At 41.1% G+C, this 16265-nt stretch overlaps 1 protein-coding gene across 1 annotated transcript in view; it reads right to left on the bottom strand.

The window, feature by feature from the left end:
* cfap221 (cilia and flagella associated protein 221) overlaps positions 1–16265 on the bottom strand; it is a 117246-nt gene that overhangs the window by 43782 nt on the left and 57199 nt on the right. The window contains exons 11-12 of the mRNA XM_055638571.1: positions 6566–6674; positions 6220–6307 (exon numbers count right to left, since the gene is read on the bottom strand). Coding sequence (XP_055494546.1) covers positions 6220–6307; positions 6566–6674 — 197 coding nt within the window. The remainder of the gene's footprint in view (positions 1–6219; positions 6308–6565; positions 6675–16265) is intronic.

The raw sequence follows: 16265 nt of genomic DNA on the forward strand, positions 1-16265 counted from the left end.
TTAGATCTAGTGATTGAATTTTGTAATTAGCTACAATTAGGTAACTAACTAATTAAATGCTTTAATTTCAAATCATCTAAGTAAGATTGTTTCATATTTGTTTCAGAATGCTTCAATCTATAATAACTGAAAATTTCTTTCAGTTCTCTTAATTTTTAAGAAAGTTATGGGCTTTTGACTGTCCTCGGTCACAGCTTTTGTGTTAAGTCAATGGAAAAGCAATAGGGAACAAGATGCTAATTTCCGAATATGAAAATGGCCATAACTTTTTAATACTGAAGATATGAAAGTGAATTAGGTGTCAAATTAAACTTATTTTTATGCTTTATCTGATGGGATAAATTACAGACTTGATTTTTAAAATCTCAAAATTTTGTAACATTGCTAAATAAAGGAATCATTCTTGAGGTACCGGGATAAAACAAATAGCCTTCCAGGGGGTGAGATAAGGGGAGAATATGGGTGGATTGATCTGGAAGTAAATAATATTATGTCATCGGAACAAGTCACCGCAGAAGAGAATTTAGGAAGAAATCCCCGTAGACAATGTGTGTGTAGGGAAATTCCCGCATCAGGTGTAAATGCTCCCCAGACCACAGACAATCAAACATCGAGGCAACCTAGTCTAACGGCAGCACGGAGGTTAGAAGTACAAATAAGGGCGATAAGAACGACTGAGGATAAGGAGGAAGAAGACCTCATGGCCTGGCTGGACCTCCCATTTACAGAACCAATATTTCCTAGGCTGGTGTAGAGCAATCTGGCCCGATCAATGCTTTAATTGTGGAGGACTCGGGCACTGGAGTCAGTCGTGTCCCATGAAGGTATATCATCGGGAAGGAAGGGGACAGAGAAGGAGACCACGGGGTCACAGAAACCGAGGTCCCGGTGACCCTGAAGGTAGAGGACGGGGATACTGGCAGGGGATCAGGGAGACCAGGGGGAAGAGACAGACCAACAGTCTGACCCATTTCAGTGGCTCTGACCTGCCAGTGAGCAACTATACCATCCGATAAAAATTAAAAGGCGTCCTCTGGCGTAAGAAACAGTACTATAACATCACCCTTCCTAACCGAGAAGAATACATCGAATCTGACTCTCAGAGAATTCTCACTGAAGGAAGGAGAACGGCAAGAATAACATAGTAGCTAGTGTGGGAAAGGATAATAACTGATGAATGGAAATGGCACTAGGGAAAGAAGAAACAAACTTACTGTGCAGGAGGAATGGGAGTGGGAAAAACAAGATATTGCACTAATGTATTGCTGAGTTTTGTGCCTGCAGGACAGTGTGTCAACAAGAAACTATCTGGGGAGTGAGGGAAATGAATACACAGACCCCTAAGAACGGGAAGAAGACAGCAGAATGCAATGTAGCTCCCCAGAAAAAGGTGACCAGCAGGAAGAATTGACACTGTCCTGCCCCTTTAAGATACTTGGGAAGGCCAGCATTCTCCACTCCCTAGCAACAGACACCATCATCAGAAAGGAGGAAGAAAGTACCTACCCTAGTGCCTAACTTTAGATCACCTGGCTACTGGAAGAATAAAAGGAAGGAGAATAAAGGACACTTTAAACACCTTTGATGGAAATAACATCAACAACTTATAATGACTTCTGTGACAGACCTCACTCTAAAGAATTGATTTTGAATAAAATATTTCTCTGTGGTTTGGGGCACAATATCTGAATTGCATCCAAATTATGCGGTTTAGAAATAAATTTATAAATTTTGGATTCGGTTCGAAATTTTTTCAAGATTTGGACTAGACTTGTGGAATCTGACAGGACTAATTGGAATTTGATGATTAACTAACATTGTTGTTATCTCGTCCTCAGAAAGGTGGACAAAGATGGAACGCATTGTTCAAAGGGCATCAAGAAGGATGAAACTTGGGAAGATCTGGTAATATGGAATTACTTAGGGAATATGAGGGTTGAATTAAAATCGGGATTAAAAATTGGAATTAAACTTGGAATTTAAAATGGGAATTGGAATTGGAATATAACTGGACATGGTCAAAAAAGGAACTGTAAGCAACAGGACTTCCCTTTAAGAGACCGGATTAAGATATCATTCAGTGGTTGAGAACTATAGGAGTGAGTACCCCTAGATAACGAAGCCAATAGAATGAAAGCGAGAACCCCTAGATAGAGAACGAAGCCAACATAGTAAAAGCTAACATAATAAGAGCTAATAAAATAAAGAACCAACATAGTGGAGATTTAGCATAGTAACCAGTTATCATAGTAACGAGTCTGTACATAAAGAAGAGAAACTGGAGGACAGACTTGGTTAACTGCAGGGAGAAACTTGGATTGTATTGGGAATAGCAGAGCCGATGTGTATTTGCCCGATGTATTTGAATTGTTTAACATTGCCCTTAAAGAGGCTTATATTATCAAGGTGAAAAGAAATTGTTCCTGGATTTGGCATTTTGATTGGACTTAGGATGAAATTAGTGGTAAAACAAATTGATTGTTTAAATTTGAACAGCTGGGAATTCCCAGATGGGCATTGAAATTCGAAATAGTAAATTGAAAGCTGAGACTGAATTTGGTTAAATTGGAACATTTATCATGGTTTACTTCAAATTAAAGTCACACCTGTGGGGGAATCTGGACTGAACCCAGCTGGAAATTCATATGATTACCTGTCACCAGATATATATAGTAACACCGTGTGAGGATGAAGAAGGATATTTAGTGTCGATCCTAGAATAATAAAGAGTAGGTTAGGGAACAGATAGGAATACAATATAATAGGTTCAATAGATAATAGAATAGGGCTAGGTTCAAGTGAAATAGAAATAGCGAGTGTGTGGGAAAGCATGAGTGCATGAGGTAACTTGCTTTGTCCCAAGCTTCTTAGGATTTTTCTAGGGTTTAGACTGTGGAAGGTGATGGAAGACTGGGCAGGAACACTGATGGAGGGAATTCGTGCCCACGAAAACTCAACTCAAACGAAAAACAAGACAGGACTTGTGAAGTCATGTCCATGTAAACTCGGGACGCTTTACAAGATTCTGAGAAGAAACAACATCATCTAGTGTTACTGATGAATGGAAAATGTAAAGCACACTTATGTATATCTGGTTAGCAGATTACTGAGCCACTTTGGTTATCATTTATGATGGGTTATCATAATGATAAAAGGAAGGAACGTTACTCCTGGCTAAATTGGACCAGCTAGGACTTCAAAATGGAGTTAAGTTTCAGGATTGCTGGGAGATTCGGTCAAATTGGAATTGATCTCTGCATAGCTGGGACAGGCTGCGAGAGGTGCCAGGGAGTCTGGAACAGATACAATTTGCAAGCAAAGAATGGGAAGCCTTGAAAACCCTGTCAATCTAGTGCTAAATGCATAGAATAGATTGGATGGCTGCAAACCAGACATACACCTTGTAAATAGTTTGTAAATAATGTTGCTGAGTCTGACTCTGCTAAGTGTTGATTGGATGGGGTGTTGAGCCTTGTCTGAGTTTTCTGTTAATCAGGGTAAATGTTTCCAAGTTGACTTCATCCTGAAGTCCGTTGTGAATACAATGTATTGAACTGTGGTATCATTGGGTTAGGGAAATACCTGTTTTGTATGGGGTTAATCGATATTTGTTTTTGGGTGATTGAGAGACAACCCCCGTGTGGTTCGGCCCTCGAGTTCCCGGGACATATAAAATTCCGTGGTTACGAGGCTCAGGGTCGATCATCTGGAAGAGAGCTCAGGACCGTGTACCCTTCTGGAGTGCCTCTGTCTGAGCTAGGTCTAGGGGGCTTGAACAGATAGACGCAAGGATCGAACCCGCGGTAGGACAGTGTGTGATCATTTGTGACGCGCCTTTGGTAAAATAAAATTTAGTTGATTCAAGTGCTTGATTTGGTGTTTTTATTGAATCTAGACGGGGGGGGGAAGCTTAGAAAGGAGCAATTATCAAGGGGTGATCTTACAGATATGTATAAGATCATGAGAGGAATAGATGGGGTAGATGCACAGTCTCTTGCACAGAGTAGGTGATTCGAGGACCAGAGGACATAGGTTTAAGGTGAAGGGGAAAAGATCTAATAGGAATCCGAGGGGTAACATTTTCACATAAAGGGTGGTGGGTGTATGGAACAAGCTGCCAGAGGAGGTAGTTTGAGGCTTATCACAACGTTTAAGAAACAGTTAGACAGGTACCTGGTTAGGACAGGTATGGAGAGATATGGATCAAACACAGGCAGGTGGGACGAGTGTAGCTGGAACATGTTGGCCGGTGTGGTCAGCCATGGCGGTTGCTGTGGCAGGTGTGACATGGAAGCGGTCGAGGAAGCTGTGTGGGTCGGCGGTGAGGACAGAAGACCTGGCTGGAAAGTGGCGTGAGCCGGTGGTGATGTGGGCAACCATCGGTACGTCAATCAATTTTAACAAAACCCGTTATAAAGAGGTCCATTAAAACAAAGGTTCACTGTAATATAATTTGATCCTTGTTATTTTCTTGCTTAGTTGTTGGAATCATACTGATTTTTACATTTATCTATATTATGGGTGTCCCATTGTCATTAGCTGGTGTCTTAAAAGCATAGATTTTTACAGCACAGAGGGAGGATATTTTTCCCATCAGAAAATTATAACGTATTCAATAAGATCTGCAATTCAATGAAGTATCAATTTAGTATACTAGAAACAGTTGGTAATATTTTGTAGTGCTATGAAGAACACTGACTTCATAGAATGCAACAAATGCAACATTTTCCAACTGCTTTTATGTGTCCTCCAATGGTTCTTTTTGGATCTGAAAAAAGTACCAAGACTGATGGAGCAGAGGTTTTCCTATTTGGAGCACCACATTTGTCCCTGGTTACACGTTTAGAACATCTATACCATGGCAAACTATAAAATTAAACCATTGGTTTGTAGCTTGCCGGCCACCAATCCTGCAGGGGAAAATGGATGGGAAAATTACCAAACAATATTTATTGACGGTACACAAAAAAGCTTGAGAAACTCAGCGGGTGCAGCAGCATCTATGGAGCGAAGGAAATAGGCAACGTTTCGGGCCGAAACCCTGCTTCAGACTGATCGGGGGTGGGGGGGAGGCAGGGACAAGAAAGGAAAAAGGAGGAGGAGCCCGAAGGCTGGGGGATGGGAGGAGACAGCAGGGGGACTGAGGAAGGGGAGGAGATAGCAAGGACTAACAAAATTGGGAGAATATTTATCTACTTCTTCTAATAAAACACCAAATAAACAGGTGGCATGGTATTGACTTTATCATTGTTTCATCTAATTTGATTCATTAATACCCTAATCTAAAATGTCCACTACTTTAATCTCTTCCTGTAATTATAAAAGCTGTTTTATTTCAAATACGATATTTGTCCACTTTTCTCTTAAAGGTGCAATAGTTTCCATCTCAGAAACTGAGTGACAAAGCATTCCACCCTGTACAAAAACATTTGTCTTCATCTCATTGTTCACTTCCTTAGTCACTATTTAAATTCTATAACCTACCATTGATCACTCAACCAAAAAAATATGCTCTTCCCTCATGGCACCATAATGTTTCATAATTTTAAAACTAATATTGCTTTAAAACGCGGTTTACCATTTCAGACATAATTGTATGAATCCATCCCATATACTCTCTGTGTCTTTATGCCCCTCATTTAATATTTTGCATTAAATCCTATATTACCAAATTACTGACACAAAATAATGTTTAAGAAAGAACTGTAGATGCTGGAAAAATTGAAGGTAGACAAAAATGCTGGATAAACTCAGCGGGTGAGGCAGCATCGATGGAGAGGAATAGGCCACCGTTTCGGGTCAAGACCCTTCTTCAGACTAAGTAATTGTAATTGTTATCTCTTAAATCGTGAATTTTAAACAAAATTGTTACTGGTCTCTTTTTATTGCCTTTTCAATCCACACTGCACTTTCAGAAAATCTGAATTCCGAAATGTCTCTGATTGTGGGTATTCCTCCAATGTTCCATTGAATTTATGCTTCCATTTCATGATTGTACTCACAAGAAATATTGTATCAGTATGGAGCCATAGTGCAGTTCCCTGCATTAGTGGCACAGGGCATGCTGAGATGAAAGAAAAACCAAGGCAGTGACTTCATGTTATTTTACACTAGTTCCACAATTTTTCTTGGCTTCTATGTGAGGACAAAATGATGTTCAACCCCATGTTCAAACAGTTACTGTTAAATTTATATTCACAGCAATACACAGTTTCAAACCTTGTATTCTTCATCTGCTTGGTGTCTATTTTCCAGAATCAATTGTTTAGCTTCAGGAGAAATTGGATCTCTACCAAGGTGTGACTGCCTGAAAGGTGACACAGAAATGTTTAGTGTGATCTCCGGGGAAACTAAATGAAAAGAAAAATAACTGGAAAATGTAGTGAATAGAAAAAATATTAGTTAAAATGAGTACTTCTGAGTATTTTAACTATCTATCAGATAATATACATTGAAATTAAAAATAAACCAAAATCAAAATCATATCAGGATCACATTTCACACTTCAAACAATAATATAACTTGGTACCTTTCTATTTTACTTCCTATTTTATCTTTCACTTACCATTGTAATTGGTTAGCTTTCTCCGACTTGACAATATTGTTGACCTTTTGATTAAACATTGCTTCTTTTGCCTGTCTGCCTTGTGATGCTCCTTGAACGCGAGCCAATGCTTGAAAGAAAAGGATTGTAAATGTGAAAAAAGAGAACTACAAAAAATTACATATCTTGTCAGAATTTACAATTCATTTTAAATATTAAGATCCATTTTGATAACAAAATTTTGAAATGGTAAATAATTTTACAAAAGCACAAATAACCTTTTACATCCCCAGAGCAATCAGCAAATTTATAAGGTCAAGTCCTCTGATTCTGTGTATTTGTGATTGGGTGAAATACAAAGATTAATTTTTCGCATAATCTGATAATTTTATTTTTTTTAATCTAAATATATTGCGGAAACAAACTGAGGTTATTTATTGCACAACTGTTACAACTTATGTTTTGTCGACCGTTAAGAGGGGGTGAAAGGAGAGCGAATAAAAAATAACACAAACAATAGAGAGAAAAAGAGATTGATGTGGGTAGAGAGGCAATAGACTTTAATGAATTAGGCCAATTAATGGCACAAAGATCCTGAGACAGGAGATGCAAACCATTTTCTGAGAACATGAAACAAGAACTCCTCTGCAGCTTGTTGGCTCTGGACTCACCGCTTGTTTAATACGGATCAGATTGGAGGCTGATCTAGTTGGCAGGAAAATGGGTTCACTTCTTATATACAAAATATAATATTCTCCTAGCTCAACAAAAATCTCTCTCTTGTTATCTTTTGGGTAACGTCTGCAATAGAGCTTTACATGGGATTACATGGGATGGGTAAATTTGATGGATATCCTTAAACAGTTGGTATTCTGGTGCATTATTACAGCCTTTAATTTATTTTAAAAAGATATTACTACTTTATTGTGTCATGTTTGAAGTCTGCTGGATGTGTTCATCATTTTGATTTTCAGTTTCTCGCTCACCAATCTCCATAATACATTAGTGGTTAATCAACTGTGCCTTCAGTGTCCCATTGAGAGTAATTCTGAAGAAGGGTTGGCATTGGAGCAAGTGGAGGAGTTTCCGGGCGGTGAGTGTTTAAATCGGGCGCGGGGCTTACCCAAATCTGTAACGTTCCACACTTCATAGGAAGGGTTCTGGTGGAAGCCGCTGATTGGTGGAAGCAGACTAGAGGAAGCAGCTGATTGGGTGCAACCTCAGGTTAGCATTTCTGCTTTCTGGTTAAAGGTGCAGTGCTTTAGCTAAGGGCACAGTGAGCTAAGGGTACAGTGCATTTTTTTTAGTAAAGGTACAGTTTAAAGGACAAGAGTGAGCAGCTGATTGTGAGTCAGATCCCTGCTGATTTCTTCCAGCAGTTTGTATTGTATTGTACTTGTATTGTATCCAGGGTAAGGCGGGAGAATGAGGGCCAGGGCAGTTTACTGTTCTGGATGTCAGATGTGGGAGGTTATGAAGTCGGATAGCCCTCCAGACGTCCACATCTGCACCAGGTGCATCGAGATGGGGCTCCTAACGGACCGTATTAGGAACCTGGAGCAGCAGCTCGATGACCTCTGTCTGGTCAGGGAGAGTGAGGAGGTCATAGAGAGGAGTTATAGGGAGGTGGTCACTCCAAAACCACGGGAGACAGACAAGTGGGTCACGCTTAGGAAGGGCAAGGGGCAGAGGCAGGGACTAGTGAGTACCCCAGTGTCTGTACACCTTGAAAATAAGTACTCCTGTTTGAGTACGGTTGGGGGGGGACAGCCTGCCTGGGGGTAGCGACAGCGGCCGGGCCTCCGGCACAGAGACCAGCCCTGTTGCTCAGAAAGGTAGGGAAAAGAAGAGGAGGGCAATAGTAATTGGCGACTCTATAGTTAGGGGGTCAGATAGGCGATTCTGTGGACGTAGTCAGGAGACCCGGATGGTAGTTTGCCTCCCTGGTTCCAGGGTCTCGGATGTGTCTCAACGCATCCAAGATATCCTGAAATCAGAGGGAGAGGTCGTGGTACATATAGGTACCAATGACATAGGTAAAAAAAGAGAAGAGGTCCTGAAGGGAGAATTTAGGGAGTTGGGAGGAGAGTTAAGGAAAAGGACCAAAAAAGTAACAATCTCAGGATTACTGCCTGTGCCACGCGACAGTGAGAGTAGGAATGGAGCGAGGTGGAGGATAAATGCGTGGCTGAAGGACTGGTGCAGTGGGCAGGGATTCAAGTTTCTGGATCATTGGGACTTCTTTTGGGGAAGGTGTGACCTGTACAGAAAGGACGGGTTGCACTTGAACCCGAGGGGGACCAATATCCTGGCGGGGAGATTTGCAAAGGCTACTGGGGAGACTATAAACTAGAATGGTTGGGGGGAGGGACTCAAATAGAGAAAGCTAGTAGACAGAGTGTGAGGCAGGAGGCAGAGGAGGGAAGCACTCGTACCCAAAATCTAGGGGAGAAAGAAGAAAAAGAAAATAAACAGAGAATAAGAGGCGGTGGGTTTCTTAAATGTGTATATTTTACTGCTTGGGAGTATAATGTTGTGGTGGTCTGTGAAACATGGTTGCAGGAGGGCTGTGATTGGAAACTAAATATTCCAGGATTTCGTTGCTTCAGGTGTGATACAATTGGTGGGGCAAGAGGTGGAGGTGTTGCATTGCTTGTCAGGGAAGATATTACAGCAGTGCTTTGGCAGGATAGATTAAAGGGCTCATCTAGGGAGGCTATTTGGGTGAAACTGAGAAGTGGGAAAGGTGTAGCAACACTTATAGGGGTGTGTTATAGACCGCCAAATGGGGAGCGAGAATTGGAAGAGCAAATATGTAAGGAGATAGCAGATATTAGTAGTAAGCACAAGGTAGTGATTGTGGGAGATTTCAATTTTCCCACACATAGACAAGGAAACGCATTCTGTAAAAGGGCTGGGTGCTTTGGAGTTTGTAAAATGTGTGCAGGATAGTTTTTTGCAGCAATACATAGAGGTACCTACTAGAGAAGGGGAAGTGCAGAAGCTCCTGTTAGGAAATAAGACAGGTCAGGTGGTGGAGGTATGCGGTGTGGAGCACTTCGGGTCCAGTGATCACAATATAATTAGTTTCAATATAATTATGGAGAGGGTCAGAACTGTACCTCGGGTTGAGATTTTTGATTGGAGAAAGGCTAACTTTGAGGAGATGCGAAAGGATTTAAAAGGAGTGAATTGGGACATTTTGTTTATGGGAAGGATGTAGAAGAGAAATGGAGGACATTTAAAGGGGACATTTTAAGAGTACAGAATATTTATGTCCCTGTTCGGTTGAAAGGAAAGAGTAATAATTGGAAAGAGCCATGGTTTTCAAGGGAAATTGGACACTTGGTTAGGTAAAAGAGAGAGATCTACAATAATTATAGGCAGCATGGAGCAAAATGAGGTGCTTGAGGAGTATAAAGAATGTAAAAAGAATCTTAAGAAAGAAATTTGAAAAGCTAAAAGAAGATATGAGGTTGCTTTGGCAAGTAAGGTGAAACTAAATCCAAAGGGTTTCTACAGCCATATTAATAGCAAAAGGATAACGAGGGATAAAATTGAGAGACAGTGGACAGCTATCTGCAGAGCCAAAAGAGATGGGGGAGATATTGAACAATTTATTTTCTTCGGTATTCACCAAGGAAAAGGATATTGAATTATGTGAGGTAAGAGAAACAAGTAGAGTAGCTATGGATACTATGAGGATCAAAGTAAAAGAAGTACTGACACTTTTGAAAAATATAAAAGTGGATAAGTCTCCAGGTCCTGACAGGATATTCCCAAGGACATTGAGGGAAGTTAGTGTAGAAATCGCAGGGGCTATGACAGAAATATTTCAAATGTCATTAGAAACGGGAATAGTGCCCGAGGATTGGCGTACTGCGCATGTTGTTCCATTGTTTAAAAAGGGTTCTAAGAGTAAACCTAGCAATTATAGACCTGTTAGTTTGACTTCAGTGGTGGGCAAACTATTGGAAAAGATACTTAGAGATAATATATATAAGCATCTGGATAAACAGGGTCTGATTAAGAACAGTCAATATGGATTTGTGCCTGGAAGGTCATGTTTGACTAATATTCTTGAATTTTTTGAAGAAGTTACTAGGGAAATTGATGAGGGTAAAGCAGTAGATGTTGTCTATATGGACTTTAGTAAGGCCTTTGACAAGGTTCCTCATGGAAGGTTGGTTAAGAAGGTTCAATTGTTCGGTATTAATGCAGGAGTAGCAAGATGGATTCAACAGTGGCTGAATGAGAGATGCCAGAGAGTGATGGTGGATGGCTGTTTGTCAGGTTGGAGGCAGGTGACTAGTGGGGTGCCACAGGGATCTGTGTTGGGTCCACTGTTGTTTGTCATGTACATCAATGATCTGGATGATGGTGTGGTAAATTGGATTAGTAAGTATGCAGATGATACTAAGATAGGCGGTGTTGTGGATAATGAAGTAGATTTCCAAAGTCTACAGAGAGATTTAGGCCATTTGGAAGAATGTGCTGAAAGATGGCAGATTGAGTTTAATGCTGATAAGTGTGAGGTGCTACATCTTGGCAGGACAAATCAAAATAGGACTACATGGTAAATGGTAGCGAATTGAGGAATGCAGTTGAACAGAGGGATCTAGGAAAAACTGTGCATAGTTCTCTGAAGGAATCTCATGTAGATAGGGTGGTAAAGAAAGCTTTTGGTATGCTAGCCTTTATAAATCAGAGCATTGAGTATAGAAGTTGGGATGTAATGTTAAAATTGTACAAGGCATTGGTGAGACCAATTCTGGAGTATGGTGTACAATTTTGGTCGCCCAATTATAGGAAGGATGTCAACAAAATAGAGAGAGTACAGAGGCGATTTACTAGAATGTTGCCTGGGTTTCAGCAACTAAGTTACAGCAAAAGGTTGAATAAGTTAGGACTTTAGTCTTTGGAGCGCAGAAGGTTAAGGGGGGACTTGATAGAGGTCTTTAAAATGATGAGAGGGATAGACAGAGTTGATGTGGATAAGCTTTTCCCATTGAGAGTAGGGAAGATTCAAACAAGAGGACATGACTTCAGAATTAAGGGACAGAAGTTTAGGGGTGACATGAGGGGGAACATCTTTACTCAGAGAGTGGTAGCTGTGTGGAATTAGCTTCCAGTGGAAGTGGTGGAGGCAGGTTCGATTTTATCATTTAAAAATAAATTGGATAGGTATATGGATGGGAAAGGAATGGAGGGTTATGGTCTGAGTGCAGGTAGATGGGACTAGGGGAAAATAAGTGTTCGGCACGGACTTGTAGGGCCGAGATGGCCTGTTTCCGTGCTGTAATTGTTATATGATTATGAGGTTATATGGGTTCATTTGAATAAATAAACAAATGAAGTCCTGTGGAATGTTACTAATGGGTTTCTGCCACAAGCTAACAAATGCCTTTAACTAGAATTAAATAATCTTAGCAAGAAAAGACATAAAGCAGTGGAGTAACTCAGCAGCTCAGGCAGCATCTCTAGAAAACACGGAAAGGTTGGGTAGAGATCCTTCTTCAGACTTATCATAAGGGGCAGAAGAAAGCTGGATTTTTTGACAGGAAGATGATTGAAACAAAAACTAGAAATATGAATAATAGGTATGAGTCCGATTTGAAGAATAGTTCGAGGTTACCTAAAATTTGAGAATTCAATGTTCATACCATTGGGTTATAAGCTACTCTGGTGGAACATGAGGTGCTTTTCCTCCAGTTCGTGTGTGGTCTCATTCTGGCAATGAAGGAGTTCCAGAACAGGAAGGACAGTGTGGGAATGGGGAGGAGCATTAAAATGGTTAGAGACCGGGAGATCCAGTAGGCGTTGGGGAACCGAGCTCAAGTGTTCAGCGAAACAGTCGCCGAGACTATACTTGGTCTCGCCAATGTACAAGAGGCCTCATTGAGAACACCAGATACAGTAGATGTGGTTAGCGGAGGTTCACTTGAATCAATGTCTCCACTGGAAGGACTGCTGGGGCCCTTGGATAGAGGCCAGGGAGGAGGTATAAGGATAGGTATTACATCTCCTGCAGTTGCAGGGGAAAGTACCTGGGGAGGGCGTGGTTTGGATTGCAAGGCATGAGTGAATCACGGAGATGTGGAGGGTGCAGTCTCTGTGAAAGACGGAAAGGGAAGGGGATGGAAAGATGTGATTGGTGGTGGGATCACATTGGAGAAATCTACTATAAACCTACGACTCTCTGCATTATCTGGACTACACCTCCTCCCACACTGACTTCTGTCCTGGTCCACCACCATTGCCAGAGTGAGGCCACACACAAACTGGAGAAACAGCACCTCATATTCTGTTTGGGTAGCTTACAACCCAATGGTAGGAACATTGAATTCCCAATTTTAAGTGATCTCTAACTAACCTCCCCCCTATTTTCACCCCCATGCCCCCCACCATTTCTCCCCTGGGCCTCACTGAGGCTCCCATGTAGTTCTCCCACCGACCCTCCCTCCCGACCCCCCTCGCTACTTTCGCTGACCAATATCCTGGCGGGGAGATTTGCAAAGGCTACTGGGGAGACTATAAACTAGAATTGTTGGGGGGAGGGACTCAAATAGAGAAAGCTAGTAGACAGAGTGTGAGGCAGGAGGCAGAGGAGGGAAGCACTCGTACCCAAAATCTAGGGGAGAAAGAAGAAAAACAAAATAAACAGAGAATAAGAGGCGGTGGGTTTCTTAAATGTGTATATTTTACTGCTTGGGAGTATAATGTTGTGGTGGTCTGTGAAACATGGTTGCAGGAGGGCTGTGATTGGAAACTAAATATTCCAGGATTTCGTTGCTTCAGGTGTGATACAATTGGTGGGGCAAGAGGTGGAGGTGTTGCATTGCTTGTCAGGGAAGATATTACAGCAGTGCTTTGGCAGGATAGATTAAAGGGCTCATCTAGGGAGGCTATTTGGGTGAAACTGAGAAGTGGGAAAGGTGTAGCAACACTTATAGGGGTGTGTTATAGACCGCCAAATGGGGAGCGAGAATTGGAAGAGCAAATATGTAAGGAGATAGCAGATATTAGTAGTAAGCACAAGGTAGTGATTGTGGGAGATTTCAATTTTCCCACACATAGACAAGGAAACGCATTCTGTAAAAGGGCTGGGTGCTTTGGAGTTTGTAAAATGTGTGCAGGATAGTTTTTTGCAGCAATACATAGAGGTACCTACTAGAGAAGGGGAAGTGCAGAAGCTCCTGTTAGGAAATAAGACAGGTCAGGTGGTGGAGGTATGCGGTGTGGAGCACTTCGGGTCCAGTGATCACAATATAATTAGTTTCAATATAATTATGGAGAGGGTCAGAACTGTACCTCGGGTTGAGATTTTTGATTGGAGAAAGGCTAACTTTGAGGAGATGCGAAAGGATTTAAAAGGAGTGAATTGGGACATTTTGTTTTATGGGAAGGATGTAGAAGAGAAATGGAGGACATTTAAAGGGGACATTTTAAGAGTACAGAATATTTATGTCCCTGTTCGGTTGAAAGGAAAGAGTAATAATTGGAAAGAGCCATGGTTTTCAAGGGAAATTGGACACTTGGTTAGGTAAAAGAGAGAGATCTACAATAATTATAGGCAGCATGGAGCAAAATGAGGTGCTTGAGGAGTATAAAGAATGTAAAAAGAATCTTAAGAAAGAAATTTGAAAAGCTAAAAGAAGATATGAGGTTGCTTTGGCAAGTAAGGTGAAACTAAATCCAAAGGGTTTCTACAGCCATATTAATAGCAAAAGGATAACGAGGGATAAAATTGAGAGACAGTGGACAGCTATCTGCAGAGCCAAAAGAGATGGGGGAGATATTGAACAATTTATTTTCTTCGGTATTCACCAAGGAAAAGGATATTGAATTATGTGAGGTAAGAGAAACAAGTAGAGTAGCTATGGATACTATAAGATTCAAAGAAAAAGTACTGACACTTTTGAAAAATATAAAAGTGGATAAGTCTCCAGGTCCTGACAGGATATTCCCAAGGACATTGAGGGAAGTTAGTGTAGAAATCGCAGGGGCTATGACAGAAATATTTCAAATGTCATTAGAAACGGGAATAGTGCCCGAGGATTGGCGTACTGCGCATGTTGTTCCATTGTTTAAAAAGGGTTCTAAGAGTAAACCTAGCAATTATAGACCTGTTAGTTTGACTTCAGTGGTGGGCAAACTAAAGGAAAAGATACTTAGGGATAATATATATAAGCATCTGGATAAACAGGGTCTGATTAGGAACAGTCAACATGGATTTGTGCCTGGAAGACTAATCTTCTTGAATTTTTTGAAGAAGTTACTAGGGAAATTGATGAGGGTAAAGCAGTAGATGTTGTCTATATGGACTTTAGTAAGGCCTTTGACAAGGTTCCTCATGGAAGGTTGGTTAAGAAGGTTCAATTGTTCGGTATTAATGCAGGAGTAGCAAGATGGATTCAACAGTGGCTGAATGAGAGATGCCAGAGAGTGATGGTGGATGGCTGTTTGTCAGGTTGGAGGCAGGTGACTAGTGGGGTGCCACAGGGATCTGTGTTGGGTCCACTGTTGTTTGTCATGTACATCAATGATCTGGATGATGGTGTGGTAAATTGGATTAGTAAGTATGCAGATGATACTAAGATAGGCGGTGTTGTGGATAATGAAGTAGATTTCCAAAGTCTACAGAGAGATTTAGGCCATTTGGAAGAATGGGCTGAAAGATGGCAGATTGAGTTTAATGCTGATAAGTGTGAGGTGCTACATCTTGGCAGGACAAATCAAAATAGGACTACATGGTAAATGGTAGCGAATTGCGGAATGCAGTTGAACAGAGGGATCTAGGAAAAACTGTGCATAGTTCTCTGAAGGAATCTCATGTAGATAGGGTGGTAAAGAAAGCTTTTGGTATGCTAGCCTTTATAAATCAGAGCATTGAGTATAGAAGTTGGGATGTAATGTTAAAATTGTACAAGGCATTGGTGAGACCAATTCTGGAGTATGGTGTACAATTTTGGTCGCCCAATTATAGGAAGGATGTCAACAAAATAGAGAGAGTACAGAGGCGATTTACTAGAATGTTGCCTGGGTTTCAGCAACTAAGTTACAGCAAAAGGTTGAATAAGTTAGGACTTTAGTCTTTGGAGCGCAGAAGGTTAAGGGGGGACTTGATAGAGGTCTTTAAAATGATGAGAGGGATAGACAGAGTTGATGTGGATAAGCTTTTCCCATTGAGAGTAGGGAAGATTCAAACAAGAGGACATGACTTCAGAATTAAGGGACAGAAGTTTAGGGGTGACATGAGGGGGAACATCTTTACTCAGAGAGTGGTAGCTGTGTGGAATTAGCTTCCAGTGGAAGTGGTGGAGGCAGGTTCGATTTTATCATTTAAAAATAAATTGGATAGGTATATGGATGGGAAAGGAATGGAGGGTTATGGTCTGAGTGCAGGTAGATGGGACTAGGGGAAAATAAGTGTTCGGCACGGACTTGTAGGGCCGAGATGGCCTGTTTCCGTGCTGTAATTGTTATATGATTATGAGGTTATATGGGTTCATTTGAATAAATAAACAAATGAAGTCCTGTGGAATGTTACTAATGGGTTTCTGCCACAAGCTAACAAATGCCTTTAACTAGAATTAAATAATCTTAGCAAGAAAAGACATAAAGCAGTGGAGTAACTCAGCAGCTCAGGCAGCATCTCTAGAAAACACGGAAAGGTTGGGTAGAGATCCTTCTTCAGACTTATCATAAGGGGCAGAAGAAA

This window comes from Leucoraja erinacea, chromosome 7 (assembly GCF_028641065.1).
Source record: "Leucoraja erinacea ecotype New England chromosome 7, Leri_hhj_1, whole genome shotgun sequence".
Lineage (NCBI taxonomy): Eukaryota > Metazoa > Chordata > Chondrichthyes > Rajiformes > Rajidae > Leucoraja > Leucoraja erinaceus.